General features: G+C 39.0%; 1 protein-coding gene across 3 annotated transcripts; it reads right to left on the bottom strand.

Annotated features, from left to right (window-relative positions):
• Positions 1 to 376: 376 nt before the first annotated feature.
• Positions 377 to 18,337, bottom strand: slc26a1 (solute carrier family 26 member 1). 3 transcript variants are annotated; one of them, XM_030742803.1, is made up of 8 exons: positions 9,729 to 9,837; positions 5,574 to 6,047; positions 5,197 to 5,403; positions 3,502 to 3,748; positions 3,172 to 3,403; positions 2,640 to 2,823; positions 2,231 to 2,518; positions 377 to 2,149 (listed from the first exon to the last, which is right to left on the bottom strand). In XM_030742803.1, exons 2-8 carry the CDS (start codon positions 5,982 to 5,984, stop codon positions 1,568 to 1,570), a joined length of 2,151 nt encoding a protein of 716 aa, XP_030598663.1. In that variant the 5' UTR covers positions 5,985 to 6,047; positions 9,729 to 9,837; the 3' UTR covers positions 377 to 1,567. The 3 variants fall into 3 exon arrangements, with proteins under 3 accessions (XP_030598663.1, XP_030598664.1, XP_030598662.1); XM_030742802.1 differs by lacking the exon at positions 9,729 to 9,837 and adding an exon at positions 18,201 to 18,337 and having other exon boundaries at positions 1,568 to 2,149; XM_030742804.1 differs by lacking the exons at positions 5,574 to 6,047; positions 9,729 to 9,837 and adding an exon at positions 18,201 to 18,311.
• Between the last annotated feature and the right edge of the window lie 1,858 nt (positions 18,338 to 20,195).

The raw sequence follows: 20,195 nt of genomic DNA, 5'->3' as shown, positions 1-20,195 counted from the left end.
GACAAAAAAACTAAATAACAAATATCACGATTATGATGCAAGTTAAATTAAATCATGAAAATGACAGATGACAAAATAAATTAGCAAAGGTAACAATTTTCAGATTTTCTAAATATGCAATTGTCTCATGTTTGCATCTTATTTTGGTTAAAATTTTTGAACACTTAAACAACATACATCATTTTTGTATTGATATAGACAGTCTCAGTGATTTTTTAATTTTTTTAAAAACAGAACACCCCGTTGTTTAGCAAAGATACAAGAGTAGGAATTTAACAAACCAAAGGCAGTGACCGTGTTCATGGTATCACTCGTTGCCATCGATTCAAAGCACCAGTTTGTGTCTTGATTTCACCTGAGCAAAGTTCTCATATACATATTAATCTTATGATGGGTTTTTCCATGCCTTTTTTTTTTTTTTGGATCATCGGAGCAGTTCAAGAGTACATGGCTCACTCCGGAAAAGCACATTTCCCTCACGTCTTATTCAAAACCTTTCTTCCTTGGGTCAGGAAAAGATTAACCAGCCTTTTGGAAATGATTTAGACTCCTGGACAAAAGCCATTCGGGACTTCAGCCAAGTGGTTCAAGTGATATAAACAGAGCTGACCTACCTTTCACTGCAGTAAACAATATTTCCATATTGTGGAATATGCATGTTACATTAAAACTTCACACAGCTTATTAGTCAGAAACTGAGGGGAAACTAGCTTGGGAATGAAAAAATTAAAAAAATAAATAAAAACACACAAACAAGCAGACATCAGTCCAGTTAAGCACCACAAACACACACAGATTCAGAGTTTATCAGTGCTTACTGTGCTATTACAGCTTATCAATAATTATCACTAATGCTTTAGCAGGATAGCTTTAATCTTCTACAATGTAAAACATTTTGTCTGACCAGTGATTTACAACAGCTACACTCAGTGATTAGCACTGAGAAGCTATGGGTGCGTTTGTTTCACTACTCTTACCATTCATTCCCTTTTCCTGCCGGGAGGACAGAACAAAACACAGGTAACAACTACTGAATAAGAAAGCCAAATACAGAATTAGTGTCTCTTTGGGGACCATTTGCATTTCAGCTCGCTTTGAAAAATCATCCCTTTATTTTCTTTAATTTTTTAATCTGAATTTGGAAGAAAAGCATTAAGTATTTTTAGAAGGATTTACAAGTATACAAAAATACAGTTGGATTTTTGTGGTTTTACAAGTTCTTTCCACTTTAAAAAAAAATGGAAAATGTTACATTTTAAGTTACTTCTCACTCACTATTAGTGAATATGTTAGCTGAATTGATATAATCTTCCATTTACTTAGGCTAGCTTTTTTCAATTTCAACTTGAGTCCATCTCTTTAGAGCTTAGCTTTAAAGAAGGCTTTTTGGGCAGATTAAATTTAACAGGCACAAAATTTCAAAACTATCAGTACTCTTACTGTTTTTGAAGTTACAAAAAAGCATCATGGAGCTAACTAATGTCCTAACTGATGCCTAAACAATGTTAAGCACAGAAAAGAAGAACAGAGCGCATATTTTCTCTTTTCTTTCCCTCCTGCGGCTCACCTACACCTCTGAGTCCTCTGACCGGCTCTCTGCTCCTGCAGCTGCACTGTTTGCATGGAGAACTGCAGTGTGAACTGTGTGAAACAGAAGGCTGCTCATATCTTTGTCATTCTCACCAAAGTATTTTCCCTTCTGCAGGGTATCAATGACTGAGGTGTTGCAGCAGGCAAGGAGCACATTCACTCCAATCTCTTTATATTCCTTGGCCACCCCTACAAAAGTGGCCAAACCTGCCGAATCTATGAAAGGCATGGCAGAGCAGTCTAAAACTATTGTGTGGAACTCCAGTTCTCTTTGGACCAGCCCTACTATAACATCTCTGTTGTTTTTCTCCCCGTTTGCCTTGGCCTCCTTCATGGATGCTTCTTTGGCCTTCTTCTCTGCCTTTCTCCTCTTGGTCAGCTCCAAGAAGGGTTCGACTCTGACAGCTCTGTAGAGAGCCTTGAGGAAAGAGTCCTTATTGGCGTAGTACAAAGGAGCCTGGAAGCGGAAAACCTGAACCTGAGGTGGGGGCACAAGGTTCTTGTATTCTTCCACGTCCTCATAAAAATCACAATCATCAACCCGGCCCAGGAGAGACACCTGACATCAAACAAAACCATTTGAATCATTATCGAATTATTATGACCATCAGCTTCATTTAACCTTACCTTTTTTACTTACCTTTGGGTTTTGGGTCTTAAAGATGATGCAGATCATGGAAAATATTACTCCTATAAGGAGGCCCAGCTCCACACTGATCAGAGCCGTGGCTGACATGGTGACCATCCAAACTATGGCGTCATTTCGGCTCGCACGCCACTTAGCTGGAACATCCCTGAACTTTCTCAGTGCCCCCCGCAGGCTAACAATGATGATACAAGCCAGCACACATTTCTGAAGAGCTTGGAAGAAAGGTGCGAAAAAGAGGAGCACAAGGAGGACTACCAGGGCGCTGATCAGACTTGATACCTGGTGGAGACAGAGAAAGACAGAGATTTCACAGTTAAGGTTATGAACAGAGTTCATTTGCTATCACCAGCCACTTCAAGGTCTGCAAAAAAGTGATGTTAGGTTAGTCCATCGGATTCACCTGTGTCTGGCAGCCTGTTGAGTCCTTCACCATTGTTTTTGCCAGTGCTGCACTGGTGGTGAAACAGTGGAAGAAGGAGGGGATGATGTTACAGCAGCCAATGGCCAGCATCTCCTGGTTGGGACGGACGGTGTAGCCGTGTTTCTTAGCAAACATTTCGGACAGAGACACCGTGAAGGCAAAACTGCAAGACAAAATGATATTTTAGTTTAGGTTGCAAATTCATCTCACCTGAGGTGAGCCTACATTTCTAATTCCTTAGGGTCTAACAGACTGAGTGGTCTTCTTACAAAATCAAGTTCAGCAGTTTGAAGAATCCAAGTTACTCGTAGTGGTGCAGCATGCCGTGCTGCTTCCCTTTTTTTGGTTAGATGCAAACAATAAAGGTGGAAATATCTCTAGGTATGTGTGTTTTGGAAGGAAAGTGCAGTCAAAACTCAAAGCCATGCATCCCATCCAGACAATAATCTGGCTACTAACATGTTTCTGTAATAACTAAGATAAACCTGCTGTTAAACTGGTTGTACTTTACCTAATGACTGCCAAAGGAATGGCATCCAGCACCACATGGGACATCAGACTAAAGCCGGGCAGCTGGGGAGGGATGAATCCTGTGGGGATGTGACCAGAAATACTAGAGCCGTAACGGCTGTTCAGCTCTCCAAAATGACTGGCCAGTGTAGCTCCAGCCACTACTACAAGCTCAGTGGGTAGAGGGATTTTCAGACGGTCTTTATAGCGTTCTTGGATCTCTTTCCCTGCCACTGTAGTCAAAATACATTGCGTCATTCCATATTGAAGAAAACACAAAGATTTGATCCAGGTTATATGATACTCAGTGACACATCAAAATGTGACAGACCTAATATTGAGATACAGATGGCACTGGTGATGAGGTCACACAGATTGGTCTTGTGAATGTTGGAGAAGATGTTGATCCAGGTAACGACCACTGTGCCATAGCCTTGATGACGAGGAATCTTTAGACCCAGCAGGTATTTAGCCTGCACGGTCAGGATGGTGAAGGAGGCTCCGGTGGCAAAGCCATCGAGCATGGGGGCCGAAAGGTAAACCGAAACAAATCCCAGCCGAAACACTGCCATCAAAACCTGTTGAGGAGATCAGGATGTAGAGGTGAGACAGAAACACTGCACACTAGTTATGGTTAGGGAAAGACTGCTTTTGGGCACATGCAGTGCTGTAAAAAAAGACTCCTTAGTTTTTTGCATATTTGTCACACTTGCGTGTTTCAGATCATCAAACTAATTTAAATATTAACGATAGACCAGCTAAATTCAAAAAAGTAGTTTTTGAATGATGATTTTATTTATTAAGTTTAAAAGGATTTAGGTCCCATTATATCTGGCATAAAACTAACACAAGGTTTCATAAAAAAAGAAACTCATACCAGCAGTCAAACACAGAGGTGGTAGTGTGATGATCTGGGGCTGCTTTGCAGCTTCATGACCTGGACAACTTGCCGTAATTGATGGAACCATGAATTCTGCTCTCTATCAGTAAATTCTAAAGGAGAATGTCCAGCCATCAGTTCATGTCCTGAAGCTCACTTGGGTTATGCAGCACAACAAAGCAAAAAAAAAACCCAAAACAAAATGAAGATTCTGAAATGGCCAAGTCAATGTACGGTCTTAAATCTGATTGAGATGCCTTGGTATGACAAACAGGCTGCTCAGGCTCAAACACCCTTCAGTGTGACTGAATTAAAACAATTCTGTGGAGCAAAATTCCTCCACAATGATGTGAAACATTCATTACCAGTTAATGCAAATGCTTGATTGCAGTCCTTGTTGTCAAGGGATATTAGTTTGAGTTTTTTTTTTAAGCCCAAGAAGTCACAAAGCATCATGCTAAGGAAAAGGAAGGTGACAGATGCATTCAAGCTCCAAATTCAAGGAGAAGACAATTAACGATCTCAATTAAGGATAACCACATTAAATGCCTGGGAAAGTGGTTTGATGACACCCGTAATGACAGGAACAACATTTCCAGCACAGAGAAACAGGCACATGAGTGCTTGTGGAAGATCAATCGATCAGGGTCGCAAGCATGGCTGTTTCTTGTAGAAGTGGGGTGTAGAGGGAAGACAGCTGTGCTCACGATTGGGAAGCAGCAGAAAGAGCCTCTTGTTAGCTCTGATATAAAATGGAGAAGGGCTGGAAACCTGGAGTTGGCGAGTAGTGATTTGCCCACCACTGAGAACCCATCCCCTGGAGGGTGTTACGATTATGGGTCAAAATATCAGCTCTAGTCCAAAGGCTACAGCTGCACCATAAGAGCATTTTTAGCATCTCTGGATATGCTAGGGTAGGTAGGTTTGGATAGGTTTTTTTTTAACCTTAAGTGAAAGCATTTAATTTTATATTTACTCAGGTTATCTTTGTCGAATATTAAAAATTTTTTGATGGTCTGAAACATGTAAGTGTGACAAATATGCATGCAAATATCCCCCCCACCCCCAGCACTATATCTGTGTGTGCATCTTGCTAACAAAACTGCATGAAAAACGGAATACGCAGAATACATTTGTGTGTTTTACCTGGTAGATACCAGCCAAGAATGTAACAGTAACAGCAACACTGATGGCGTAGCACTCCTTCCCACACTGCATACCCATGAGCTCCACAGTGTGAACTTTACCAAGTGTGAGGTTTGTGCCTAGTGTACCATTAATGGCATCGGGATTAGACACTGCTGAGTCCTCATTTAGGTCAAAACCTGCCAGGAACACCTCCCTATCCACAACCTGCAGAAAAGCAGAAAACAGCAACTCCAAACTTTTATCATTTAGGAAAAAGAACAAAAAACAGATGCACTGGATTTAGGTTTTAGCTCATATTGCAGCTGCATGCTTAACATGCATGTAGGAGATTCAGCAGATTTTTTATTTTTAATTTTATGCATTTTTTTTTTTACCTGTCCAACCATGAGGCTCATGAGACTGAAGATGCCCACAGACACATGTTTGGATGTCCCCATGAGGAAGTAAATGATGTTGGCATAAAATGAGGTGTATAGACCATAGATGGGCTCCACTCCTGCCAGCAGGCAGTAGGCAATGGCCTGTGGTACCAAGATGATACCCACAATCATCCCAGACATCACATCACCCCAGACATACTCTTTGAGCTTGTATTTAGGCAGCCACCGCACCACAGGGAAGAAGCCCGCCAGGGTGGATCGGACTCTGGGCACGGAGCATTTTACCCCTTGCATCAGCTTTGATTTGAGGATTGAAACTGCAGGCTTTCGCTGGCGAACTCGCCGCTCCAAGAGAGGAGGCAGGGCCTGCGGGGTTTCTGTTGCTTTGGCGGCTTCTTCCTCCATGGTCGCAGAGAGGAAAACGAAGGAGCACAGTGTGAGCACAAGACGAAGTGGTCAGCTGTGCTCCTGGGAAAGAGGGACAAAAACAAGTTTATATTAGAATTCGAGGTCCAAGAAATGTGTTGAAGCTTGAGAAGATGGCCCAGTTAATGTTTTAAACCTTTTCCAATTAAAATTTAAGCTCAGACCAAGCAGCAAATGCTCCCCATCCTTTATGGATTCCTCACGCCAGATCTCAAGACATGAAATGCTGCTCTCTGTAAGAGTCCACAGTTTTTGTGATGACATTGTGTAATTTTGTTAATGTTTTTCTTTGTGTGTTCTTCCGCATCCCTTTAACTGCTGATTCAGAACTCTCAGGGTTGCGAATTAACTGTGCAGCATCTTTCTTCAAATTAACTGCCAGCTGGGCAAAGGTTAATTGGCCCCTTTGAAAAACAACCGGTTAGTCAGTGACAAGATGTGTCATTACTGTGGAGTTAAACTTCCTCACATCTCTCTCTCTCTCACACACACACACACACACACACACACACACACACACACACACACACACACACACACACACACACACACACACACACACACACACACACACAAAGTATTTTCACTGTTTGGTGGCTTATTATGTTAAATTTGATTTATATAAAATATAAATAACTGAGATTATTTACATTTAAAAGGCAAAAAAAGGATCTAAATTTAAATATTCAGACAATACATTCCTTTAGTCAAAATGTCATGTTAAGCAGTGTTCCACTTATTATTTATACCCCTGCACTGTTTTTTTGTGGCTATGTTGGGGTTGAGTGGGGACAAGTTCCCTGAAGACCAAAATGATGGAAAAACACTGACAATGTCCTTATAAGGACAGTAGGACAAAACATGACCGCAGTCACTATGAAATGAGCCCTGCTGCTGGTTTTGGAAGAAAGAAATATAAATGGAAAGGAATGCACATGCGATGGACCAACGTAACCAGTATGTGCCATGCCTTTCACCCAGTAACAGCTAGAAAATGGTTAGAAAACTAACTCTGCAACATTTTAGGGGTTTGGCTTTTTTGGCAATGTGTGCGTGTTTGAGTTAACTTTGTCAGATCAGAAATCTGTAGGTTTATTGGATGGATTTTCATGAAGTTTGTATAAACCTTTCTGGACCCAGTAGATGAAGCCTAATGATTGCAGTGAAGTTCATATTTTGATCTAGTGCTGCACCTTTGGCTTTTTGGTTAAATATATTCAAAACTACAGCCATGAAACTTGGTTCAGGGATCCACATTGCTCAGAGGACAGACCCTAAATCTTAAGAGTTATCAGCTTTTCCACTGAAAAATCTTAGCATGTACAAAACATCTGAGGTTCCCAGATGATGAATCCTAACACATTTTGGTGACATTTGCTGCGTAAAATGTCTCAAAAAATAAAAATGACCTGTTAAATCTGGAACATTTTGACTAATATATAGTTTCTGGCTAAATGTAACAGCCACATTTTAATCAGATTCTATATGCTTCAAGCACTTTGCCTACCTCACAGTTTAGAATCACCAGTTAACCTAATATGCATGTCTTTGGACTGTGGCTGAAACCTTAACGGAGAATATGCACAGCCAGTTTTTCTCACTGGGAACCTTCTTGTGGTGAGATTATAATGCTAACCACTGCACAACTGTGCTGCATGAATAAATGCAGACTTGTGTTTTGTACCAGCCAAGATAAGAACACTTTTGTACTGCTCCTGGCTACAGCAACACATTTTATAAAAACCAAGAAAAAAATTAGGCTAGGTTGAGCAGGTGACCACTATGCTAAAGGCTATTGCAGAGCTGTATGTGGTGGAGGAAAGGATTTTTTTTTAGCCAGGTGTAATGTACTGTTTTTTCCTCCTATAATTCCATCCTCAGTCCCCTTGCAGGGTTGCAGCTCTGAGCTGTGAGGAAAGCATTATGCCTCCACAGTTTCACAGGATTTTTAGTCACTGTGTTGTGACTACAAATGTCTTAACATTTATTGAGATACAATCTCAAAACTATTTACTTAAGTGTTAAATTAACTAAGCCTTTGAATAAATAAAAATATCTTTTTTTATTTATTTAAAGGCCATAATGTATTCTAAGGGAGATTATCAGAGTGGGTTTGCCACTTGTAAGTACATCAAATGTTCAACTAGCTTTTAAAACCAATTACAGTTGCATCTAGTTAAGTTATTGATCATTCCTGATGCTCAGTAGTAAAGAGGGGACGAGTGTTTTTTTTAACAAAGTTAATTGTTTTCAGCAGCAGCAGCAATGACGCTAACATCCTAGAAACTATTAAAAAAAAAAAAAAAACCCCAAATGAATGTAATCTACCTCTGCCATCACAACGCTGGTATGTGCTGTGATTTAGACTTCCTGCGGCAGCGCTGCCTCTTATGGACTCAAAGGATCAAGAGGAATTATTTCTTTGTTTATCTTTTATGTTTTATGATTAGTTTTACAGCTTTAAGTGATAATATGTTACTTATGATCGTTTTTACTTTTTTTTTTTTTTTTTTTAAACTCACTGTCTCTGGGTAGATTTGCTCTGCAGTCAAAAGGTGTTGGTGTTGCTTGGGAACGACCCTTTTGAAGAAACCCAACAGAGAGCCCAGTCAATGCTCATATGGGTGTTATAAATCTCACCTGAAGTTTCTAACTGATAGAAGTAGCAGGGGATAAATTGTGACCCTTTTCACTGAGGAAAAACACATAAAAAGAATTCAAGAGCACAAGAGCCGTCTTCCCGTTTGTGTGGCATTTCATCCCCGCCAGAAGATACAATCTGTAAACATTAACTGCTTTGACGAACAGGACTCATGCAGGGGACCCAAACACATAACATTTACTTCACTGTCAGCCCTGAACAGCACTGAAACCAACTGATTAAAGGTGTGACAGCCAGCCATTTCACATCGATGTTCTCTGCCTTTAATCATGTGATAAAAGAACTTTGCAGCAGCAAAGTCACAAAATATCTTCCATTATGATGATATTTACAGTGTAATCACAAAGTGAGCAATTTCTGTTTATTAGAGATGTGCATATTTAGAAAAATAATAGTATCATTGTGGTCTAAAATAAAAAGAAATATAACAGAAAATTTGGCATTCCACACAAGGAGTAAAGCTGATGATGTGTCAGAAACTCAACAGTCCGTCAACAGGCAGCTAATATTGACTTAGAGAACTGGTAGAATTGCAAGTCATTATGCATGTTTAAGTCATCCTGCAGTCAAGCATTTTTCTAAAATGATATGATGTCAAAGATAATAAGGAGAGCATTTAGCATGGAAACACAATGACTAAGCTAAAATGTGTCACACAATTGCTCCATGCTGATGTATTTCAGTAGGTGTAAGTTGGCCCACGTCGAAAATTACAAGATTATGAATGACCATTAACACCCCTGAAACATCTTTAATCTGAAATGTGCCGAACTGAAGAAAACAAATTTCTCTCCTTAAATAATAAAAGAAACAAAATGCTACAGGTAGAGCTGAACGTTTGTATGATACAAATGAAAGCTTTTGCCTGCAGACCATCAGAACTACTCTCACTGCCTGGTTTTGATGATCAGCAGGTATCAGCAACATCTTTAAACTCTTCTCAGATGCTCTTCTAATTTTCCCAGTGAAATACAAACTAACTTTGAAAGCCAAAACTTCCTCTTTGTCTATACCCAAATTCCAAGAAATATTCCAGTCAGTGAACTCAATAATACACTCACCTGCAGAGACGATGGCAAAACTACAAACAGCAATCTTCACTTTGTCATATTTAAGTCAACTCTATGTGTATGTTTCTCTTTCTGTTGTGGCTCGAGCCTCAGATGTCATCCAAGCAGTCAGACCAGTCAATGTGAGAGCTGAATATATACAGTGAGATAAGAACAGCCCTTTGTTCCCCCTCCCTACTGGCCAGATTGCTAGGAGTGGGTGGGTCTTTATATTTATCTGAAAGTGTGCTGGCAGGAGGTTAAATCAAGCCAATTTTTTACTGGATCACAGTGTTTATCTGCTCTGCTGGATGGCCCGGCCTGTGAGTGTGTTTGCAATGTGAAAATAGACAGACTCTGTGTCAACATGCCCATAGTATTTAAATATATCTTGTAGACACTGGATTACAAGGCAAACATAAGATAAGCCGTACCCGAGGTGCAATAAGCAGAGAATTGTCATTGGGAAAAACTATGAAATAAACTTGTGTGACGGGAGTTAAGTAGTCCTTGTATATCACAAAGATTTATTTCTACATGAGTGGATAAAAAAAACAAAGCATAATACTGCATTATTGAATTTGCAACTGAGCAATGAACATGACATGACAACTAATCTTATGTCAGCTTTTTTTCTAAGGAAAAAGGTTCAGTAATTGCATTAAGTGCATCTGAATAAAAACACATTAGTACAGTATTTTATATCTGTTTCTGTTGTCATACAGGCAGCTGCGGGTTTCAAATTGCTTCATTAGTATGGGGACTGTCTACTTGTGATTCTGAATCTCCCTCACTAAAGAAGGGAAGGGAACATTGCCTAAATTTGTCAGAGATCTTGATGAAAATAATGGTATACATATTGTTTTGCAAGGCGTTAACCGCTTCAAGAAAGCTGTAAAAGCAAAAACAAAGACTCCTTGGAGGAAGAAAAACAAATCCAGCAGTCAAAATGTGCTAACATAACATCTGGCAGCAGTATGCATGAATGCTGAAAGCTTTTTTAGTACAAAGACTGAATATTGCAGAGAAACTATGAGACATCAGCCTTTTACAAACTGAACTACCTACACTGAATCACTAGCAGTGTTACTGATTAAATCAGTAGCTTTTTAAAGATGATCTCTGCTAACAGGAGACTAGAGGAGCTGTTCTGGGCTAAAATGAGATTACATTCTGGTTAAAATCTTTCTGAGAGATCAGTGAAACAGTCCTGGTATTTTTGCACTGACCTTAGAGTATTTTAACAGGTTGAACCAGTGTTTTTGAGCAGCTATGCAGCTGTTCTACTTCATACTTGGTAGATGTACTCCTACAAACCCAAGGCAGTGCAGTGTGAAGTGTAAAGCTGTTTGGATCAGCAGTTGTTATATTTCAGCTTAAACTGTTTTATATTAGCAATTCATTCCAATAAGCTCTTGTATGTGAGATGTTTATGGAACTGTGGTAACTTGGATTGTCTAGAGTCTGCCAGTGTGGCATTAAGCATTAAGCTTAATCACAAACCCAGTTAGACTACAGTAACTGATCTCAGTGCCTTGCCACATCAGCTAATGGCTCTCCTGATTTTCACACATCCAACTGGTAAATCTCATTTACAGTAGGTCCAACATTTAAGCTACTCAACTCCGAAATGGTGGCATGCATTTGCAAGCCATCCCTGGTCCACCTTTTCATGCTGTTTGTGACTTAATCAGCTAATTACAATATCCATTGTCATCAATGTTTTGTTTGGTCTTGCTGCTGTTTTCAGGAGATAGAAAAGGTCATCTACTAATCAAATTAATGGTTCGATCACTGGCTACTCCACTCTGCATTTCAAAGTGCCTCTGGGCAATATACGAAATGTGAACGTGACAGAAAGTGTTTAAAAGCATAGAAGTGCTGTATGAATGGATGAAAGTTGATTGTAGTGAAAAGTGATTTGAGCTGTCAGGGTACGAAAGCATTATATATATTCATGTAAAAAAAAAAAAAAAAGAACCCTTGCTTTTTCCTTTAAGATTAAGAGAATAAGTAGCAGCCAGGTGCTGCTAACCTAATGCACATGTTTAATTGATTATGAGTGAGTGTGAGCACCTCTATAAAAGCACAATTTTTGTCAGTTTGGGAAATTGAAAAAGTGAATGTAGGGAATTAATAATGGTATTGTCTAGGGCTGCAACAAATGATGGAGTAACTCAATTACAAAAAAATTCCTTTATTCAAATAGTTTGCTTTAATGCTTCAATTAATGCATGACTCTGTAGAGCTCACTGTGTAAATGCGAGTGTTTTGCCCACTTCTGCAACTAAAAATAGACGTGCAGTAGAAATGTATTCAGGAGCATGCATGTGAATAAAAAGCATGCCACCATTAAGTCCAAGCAGCCTCCAGATTCTCAACAAAAGACTGGCAACACAACAGCAATAGTGACGATGCCGTCGTAGTTTAATGTGGTGAAGGCGATGAGCAAAGAGGCGGAGCTGTTACCAAAACGGTGAACTCAGATGGAATGAAAAGAAAACATTTTTCTAGTGTCCCAAATGGCAGCACTAGTTCCTGTGAACATCATTAAAACCTTTACTGGGAAAAAGCTGGAGGGAGTCCTTCGTCAAACCACCTGATCAACATGATGTGAAGAGGTGTGAGGCTAAAGGGGGGCATGGGGTGTACTAGACCATATTTATTTCAAGGCTTTATTAACATTATTTAGCAGTTTAAGATTAAAACAAATATAGATAGATTATCTTAATTAAATTCTCTTAATATTTTTTAAATATAAAAGCCCACCCCTCCCTTTTTTTTCTTTTTCATGGAGCCACTAAAATGCTGAGCCACTGACCCTGTGCTGAATTGTTATCAATATTAATATTAACATTCCCTTTTAATATGTACACCATCAGAAATGCTGCGTCAAAGCACAGGACAAACCTCAGTTCTCGGAATACTGATATGCTCACTTATCTGCATTGTGGCCACCACATGCTCTTTTAAAGACTTACAACCACATATTCTCATTCATTCACTAGCACACTTAAACACACAGATACACACATGCACAAAAACACATACACATGAACAAACACCAAATCTACCTGATCTAGGAGATACAATACTGTCAGAACTCTTTATGCTTCCTACTAACGTAAGAAAGCCTTCCAAGAAGACAGAGTAAAGAGTGTTTTATTTTATGCTTTATTTTTGGTTATATGGTTTTGCTTTATTTTTGGTTTTGGTTATAGGGGGGCAGCATGGCCACAGTTCACCTATCTCCCCATGTTTGTTCTGTTTGTCTTCTTGGATGGGTGTTCTGTTAACTGTAATTTCCCCATTGTGGGATCAATAAAGTATCATCATCATCATCATCATCATCATATGTATTCCTTCTTTATTTTTGCATTTAAGAAATGACCTAGATTACTGAGAATCTACACAGATTTTTAAGATGTGCGTAACCAGGATGTCAAAATCTTCCCAGAAGTGTACATCCCAACAAATTCACCCCAAGGTCAGGCCGTGCAACACTCAAAGAAACTTCAAAAAAAATCCCAGAACTACATCTCAGACTCTACAGACCTCAGTTACCATGTTAAATTTCATGACAGTACAATTAAAAAAAGACTAGACTAAAGACTAGACAAGTTGGGACAATTTGCCAGGAGAATGCTTTTTCTTTCTAAAAAGAACATGGCAGCATGGCTTAGGTTTGCAAAGCTGCATCATAACAAACCACAAGACATCTAAAACAATGTCCTTTGGACAGATAAAAAAATTAAATACATTATATCAGCACAAACACCTCATACCAACTGTCAAACACAGTGGTGGAGGGGTGATGATTTGGACTTATAGTCACAGGACCTGCGCACCTTGTAGTCCAGGAATCCTCAAGTCCAGGCCTCGAGGGCCGGTGTCCTGCAACTTTTAGATGTGTCTCTGCTTCAACACACCTGAGTCAAATATAGAAGTCATTAGCAGGACTCTGGAGAACTTGACTGCATACTGAGGAGGTAATTCAGCCATTTGATTCAGGTGTGTTGGATCAGGGACACATCTAAAACCTGCAGGACTTGAGGATCCCTGTTGTAGTCATTGAGTCAACCATGACCTCCTCTGTATACCAAAGTATTCTAGAGTCAAACATGAGGCTGTATCTCCAAAAGCTAAAGGTTAGCTGAAAGTGGGTCATGCAACAGGTCAATGATTATAAGCACAATTCCAAATCTCCAACAGAAGTGTTGCAGTGGCTAAGCCAAATGCTGTGGCAGGAAATCAAGAGAGCTGTACTTAAACAAATACCCACAAACCTCACTGAACTTAAACAGTGTTGTAAAGAAGAGTGGGCCAAAATTCCTAAAAGTCAGACTTTATCAGCAGAAATGATTACTTTGAGTCATTGCTGCTAAAGGTGGTTCTACAAGCTCCTGTGAAAACACTCTTTTTCACATGACTGTAAGACCTCAATACAATTGGACAGACAAAACAGAAAACTAAACATGATATACTACTAATAAAACCATTTAGATAAGATACTGCAAGAAAATGATTACACCTGCCAAGGAAAACAATAGTTTTCTCTGGTCCCCTCCCCAATCAGACCACGAGTGACATGTTTTGGTGCATGTTTTCCTTAAATTACTGGTTATCTCAGTGGTGCTCAAAAAAAGTAAATGGGCTTCATAGATAGTTGGGAAACTGTCTTGTTAGGAGAGACAACACCCATCCCACTTTAAATAGTGTAATTGTCATTTCCGAAACCCCCAAAAACGTGACTACCCACAGTTGAGACCAGGAAGCAGAGTTGCAGTATTACACGCTTTTCTGCAGCTACTCTCATCCTGCCATCCCCCCAAAACCTCATCCCAGACCACCAAAAATCAGCAAAAAAATATTTGAGCATTAAAATTCAAAAAGAAAACAATATTATAGCATCCTCAACTGCACCAAAGAGTAAACCTGTTAAATATGGATTATTAAAAATGAGGTCTCTCTCTTCCAAGTCCTGTCTTTTAAGTTTTAGATAAAATAAATATAGTAGGTAGTAGTAACAGCCATGCAGATGCTAAAAATGACTCAACACTGAATTTAATTTATTAATAGACTTGATTGGCATCTCTCCAATTGTAAACGAGCCTACCCACCACTTTAATCACACTCTAGATCTTGTTCTGACAAATGACGTAGAAACTGAACATTTAACAGGATATTCTGAAAACCCTGTTTTGTCTGATCATTTCTTAATAACATTTACAATTAGAATAATGGACTACACAGCAGTAGGTCATACATGTAATTACAATAGAAGTCTTTCTGAAAGTGCTGTAACAAAGCTTAAGGACATAATTCCTCCACTGTTATTGTCAATGCCAACAGAGTGCAGAGCAGCTACCTTAACTCTACTCCTACAGAGGACAGTTATCTCATGAGTACTTTTACATCCTCATTGCGTAAGACTCTGGATACTGTGGTTCCTCTGAAAAACAAAGCCTCAAATCAGGAGTGCTTGAATCTCTGGTATAAGTCACATGTGCACTACTTTCAACACTATTTATTTAGATTCTCTCTCCTGAGTTAATTTCAATCAGTACTTCCTCCAAGCTATCAACATGTCTATTACATAGACCCCATTTCTAAAAGGCTGCTCAAAGAAGTCCTACCAATAATTAATGCTTCAACCTTAAATATGATCAATCTATCCTCAATACTACAAGCCTTTAAATGACAGCAATTAAATCATTACTTAAAAAGTCATCACTTGACCCAGCTGCTTTAGCTAATTATAGGCCTTCAATACTGCTGACCATAATATTTTATTTCAGAGATTTGAGCACGCCATAGATATTAAAAGTATTAAAAGTTTTCAAATAAAACTGAAGTTATTGTACTTGACCCTACAAATTTTAGAAACATGGTGTCTAAACAGATACTTATTCTGGATGGCATTACCTTGGCCCGGTCATTTTTAAAACAAATATGAAAGACTTCTTTCTTGTATTTGCGTAGTATCTCTAAAATTAGAAAAGTCCTGTCTAAGAGTGATGCTGAAAAACTACAGTAGCTAAAGCTTTTTTTTTTTTTACTTCTAGGTAGGACTATTGTAATTCTCTATTATCAGGTTCTCCTGAAAAGTCCCTAAAAAAGCCTTCAGTTGCAGTGAAAGTACTGACAGGGACTAGAAAAAGAGAATATTTCTCACATACTGGATTCTCTTCAGTCACTTCCTGTTAAATCCAGAATTGAATTTAAAATCCTTCTCCTCACATACTGTACAAGGTCTTGAATTTTCAGGCCCCTTCTTAGCTTAAGGACTTTATAGTACCATATTACACCAATATATCACTTTGCTCTCAGACTGCTGGTTTACGTTCCTAGGGTATTTAAAAGTAGAACGGGAGGTAGATTTAAATTAGGCTTAAAACTTTCCTTTTTGATAAATCTTATAGTTAGGGCTGTGACCATGAATCCTCCCTTAGTTATGCTGCAATAGGCCTAGGCTGCTGGGGGGTTTCCTACGATGCAATGAGTGATTCTTCTTCATGTACAGTACCTCATTTCACTCTTTGTGTTTATATACCACTCTGCATTTCATCATTAGTTATTATTAATCCCTGGCTCTTTTCCACAGTATGTCCATTTCCTTCCCATCACCCCCAACCTCTGCCCCTTGCTGAGCATGGCTCTTTTTTCCTGTTAAAAGGGAGTTTTTCCTTCCCACTGTTGCTCATAGGGGGTCATCATTGCTGGGGTTTTCTCTGTACTATTACATGGTTATTTTCAAGAGGCCGTGAACAAAGGCAAGAATATATAAAGATTTTTTCAGATGAAGTAAATTAGACTTGCCAGCTTAAAAAAAATCTTAGTGCCAATTCATACCCACTAAACCATGCAGAAGTTGAATTTTAGAAGTCTGAAATTACTCAAAAAAGTTTGTTTTTTTTAAAAATAATTTGCAAATTATACTATTTGTTTCAATCATATCTCAGCTGCATGTCCTGGATGGACCACTTACAATATACTCCTCACTGGCTTACCAGTTCTTACCTGTTTGGAAGTGTGTGTGAAGCTCAAAAGCACTATAATGTTTAGTCCATGGTAAAAGCACTTTACCATCGACTAAACTAGGACAGGGCAGAATACAGATAACACTAAATGCCTTTACAAACTTGATAGATTAGTTACATAAGTCAACCAATTAAAAAAAAGACAAGTAGCATAGTCGTGCATCCATCACCTTGTAGCATGAAGATTATATGTTTGAACCTGTTCAAAGACATGTTTGTCAGGTTAACTGGTGATGCAAAAGTGACAGGAGCTGGTTATCTGTCTCTCTGTGTTAACCTGTTAAATAAAATAATGAGAGCTGAGCCAAGGGTACATGAAATTCATTGAATTGCACGGCCAATAGACCACAGCCAATATCTTCGGACATTAGCTGCTTTTTACTTATTTTTCATTCAATCCTTGATCATTTTCAGAGGAATGTTTTCTTTGTTGTTTGTTCTTTGTAAGCCTCTTAACACTGACCAATGAATCAGTAAAGACCTGACACAGGACCTGATGCTCCTTCTTGGTCCTTCAGCTGATCCTGAAAGTCAGTGGCAACAGATTTGAAAGTTTTGGTTCAAATCTTTGTCAATATGTATAGAGGACATCAGGAGCGGCACCACAGAGGTATAGAGGTACCATCGTGTTTTAACACTTCTTGTAAAACATGCAATATATAAAGAAATGAAAAGGGAGCTCAAGCAAAGCATTTTATTTTGTTTTACTCAAAGCAAATGAGCTCTGAAGAAGTTTTGATCATTATAAACTTGACTTACTTGAACAAGACAAAAACCTCAGAAATGTATCCACTGGTTGACATTTTACAGTTAAACAGTTGTTTTCTGTGGTGGAAATGATGGCCAAATTGGAAAATTTTAAAATCTAAAGTGGCTAATAGGACTTTTTTGTTTAAATTAACTGCTCCAGAAGGATACACATGCAAATGTTGCCACTTGTATCCATTTTAAAACACTGTTTGTGATCTGTTTTCTAAATGACTCTCTGAGGGACAATAAAAAATTCATTGTAAAGTCTCTGTGTGTACAAGCATGTGGGCGTGTCCTTCAGTACAGACTGAACGGCAGTGTGTCAGTGTAGGCGTGAGATGTAGCAATTCACTTGTTTATCTCCACGCAATCACTAGTGCACTGTTGACATTTCAGCCTCCTTTGGGCTCAAAGACAAGACTGCAGTGTCACTTCCTGCTTTCCACGACCGTTCCAAAACTAACCATTGAAGAATGAGGGTTCTTCCATTCTTGAAGCATATGTTGTTTCATTTCAGTAAAGAGAAGAAAAAAAAGAAGGAAAAAATTTCTTATTCCATCTGGAAGGATAACGGCACTGCCCCTTTAAATCCACCGGCAGCATCCGCATGTCTGCAACCCTGCTCCAACGTCTGCATGCTTCATCTTGATTTTTTTTTTTTTTGTGATTAAACACAAAGTGACGGAGGACTTACCCAGAGAGAAGGGGCTTGAGTGGGTCCTGGAGGCAACACTGGCCATAACTCTCTGTGTGCTGCCTCCTCATTCACCATCAGCCTGTTTTCTTCTGTACCGCTCTCCACTGGTGCTTGTTGTCAAGTCTCTGTCTTCTTCCTGCTTCCTAGTGCAAAGCATGATGGGAGAAGCAGCCCCTATGCCTCTTGTCTGTGGAGTACAGCCTGGCAGGGGGGGCGGGCATAATTGAGATAAAAGAGGAGAGAGCAAGAGAGGAGGAGTGTGTGTGTGTGTGTAGATGTGTGTGCAGATGATGTCTTTTCAGTATGAAATTTCTTCATATTCTAGGATTATCACGATGTAACAAACTATTCAATTATATTCAGATCATAAACACATCTTTTTAATGCACAAAGGTCTCTCCCAAAGAGAAACTGTGCATTGCAGTTCATGGTTTTCATGATACTAAGGATGCTTCTTAAATAATAGATAAAAATATGCCTTTACTTTCATAATCATGTTGGATTCAGCTAAAATAGTTTTGCATGATTCACAGTTAAAAATGATCCCTGTTTGTTGCTTACTGGGTCTTGGTGCAGTGCACTGATTTATTCACTATGTGAAACAAGTTGTTCCAGCTCCCTTCTCTCTAATTGGCTGTTCCTCAATTACAGTAGGTTTGAACAGCAGGTGGTTTGTGCTCTGGGCTCACAGGGACAACATGTACCTACACTGGCCTTATTTCACATATACAGCAACTGTGAGAAAGAAAGTGCATGCCTTTTCAATTCTAACAGGACACAATTTTTTTTAAAAATCCTATGGTCCTCACCAGGTTCTGAAATTATTTAAAAACAATCTCAGATGAACAGCAACAACACATGAAATATTACACTGTGTCATTGTTTAACAAAATAAAAAGGCAAAATGCAGAAACACTGTGTGGATAAATTAAGTACTCCCTCACTGCTTCCACAGGAATCAAAAGGGTTTGCAGCAACCAGATGCTGCTAATCAAATTCAGTTAACTGGTCATCAGCAAGTGTGACCACCTCTATGAAAGCACTATTAAAAGAACGTGGCAGCACAGCTTAGGTTTGCAAAGTTGCATCTGAACAGAAGACAAGATTTCTGCAACGATGTTCTTGGGAAAGATGAGATGAAAGTAGAACTGTTTGTTCTTAGAGAAACACAGCATCTCAGCAGAAACACCTCATACCAACTGTCATGCATGGTGGTTTGCAGCCACAGGACATGGGTTCCTTGCAGTCATCAAGCCCAATGAACTCCTCTTTTTATCAAAGTATTCTAGAGTCAAATATGGGGCCAATAATGAGTAATGTAACAAGACAAAGTTCCCAAGCACAGCAGCAAATCTACAGCAGAATGTCTTAAAAAGGAAGAAAGTCAAGGTGTTGCAATAACCCAGTTGAAGTCCAGACTTTAACCTGATTGAAATGCTGTGGTGGGACCTTAAGAGACCTGTGCACAAACAAATACAAATATCAATGAATTGAAGCAATGTTGTGAAGAAGAGGGGGCTAAACGTCCTCGACATCAAAGTGAAAAACTGATGAAGTCATACAGAAAACAGTGATTTTAAGTTATTGTGTTAAAGGTGGCTCTACAAGATACTGAATCATGTGTACTTAGTCTTTCACAGGACCATATGGAATACTTATTTCATCCAGAAGCAGCTGGTGAGACAAGAATTCATGGTGTATACATACATAGATATATATATATAGTCATTACAGAAATCCCTGTATATATATCTATGTATGTACACATGATATACATACAGGGATTTCTGTAATCAGGATAATTTGTATGTTTTTAAGGCTTTTAATACAAGTGTTTGTGGCTGTGGGTGTTGCATTTGAGTTGCTAAAGAGCACAGCTACACTTAACTGCTTAACTCAACTGCTCTGTGAAAAACTTAAACAGTAATTTGCTAGTCCAAAGTTACATCTTGACAGCCTTGTGACATGACACAACTTCACCTTCTCACCTTC

This window comes from Archocentrus centrarchus, chromosome 12 (genome assembly GCF_007364275.1).
Source record: "Archocentrus centrarchus isolate MPI-CPG fArcCen1 chromosome 12, fArcCen1, whole genome shotgun sequence".
Taxonomy (NCBI): domain Eukaryota; kingdom Metazoa; phylum Chordata; class Actinopteri; order Cichliformes; family Cichlidae; genus Archocentrus; species Archocentrus centrarchus.
The sequence above is the reverse complement of the archived record's forward strand: the minus strand, read 5'-3'. Positions and strand labels throughout refer to the sequence as shown.

Coding starts and splice junctions, on each gene's coding strand:
- slc26a1 (XM_030742802.1), bottom strand. CDS start 5,984: ATGGAGGAAGAAGCCGCCAAAGCAACAGAAACCCCGCAGGCCCTGCCT. Junction 5,404..5,573: donor TGAGCCTCATGGTTGGACAG/GTAAAAAAAAAA, acceptor GCTTTTCTGCAG/GTTGTGGATAGGGAGGTGTT. Junction 2,519..2,639: donor CAACAGGCTGCCAGACACAG/GTGAATCCGATG, acceptor TGTCTCCACCAG/GTATCAAGTCTGATCAGCGC.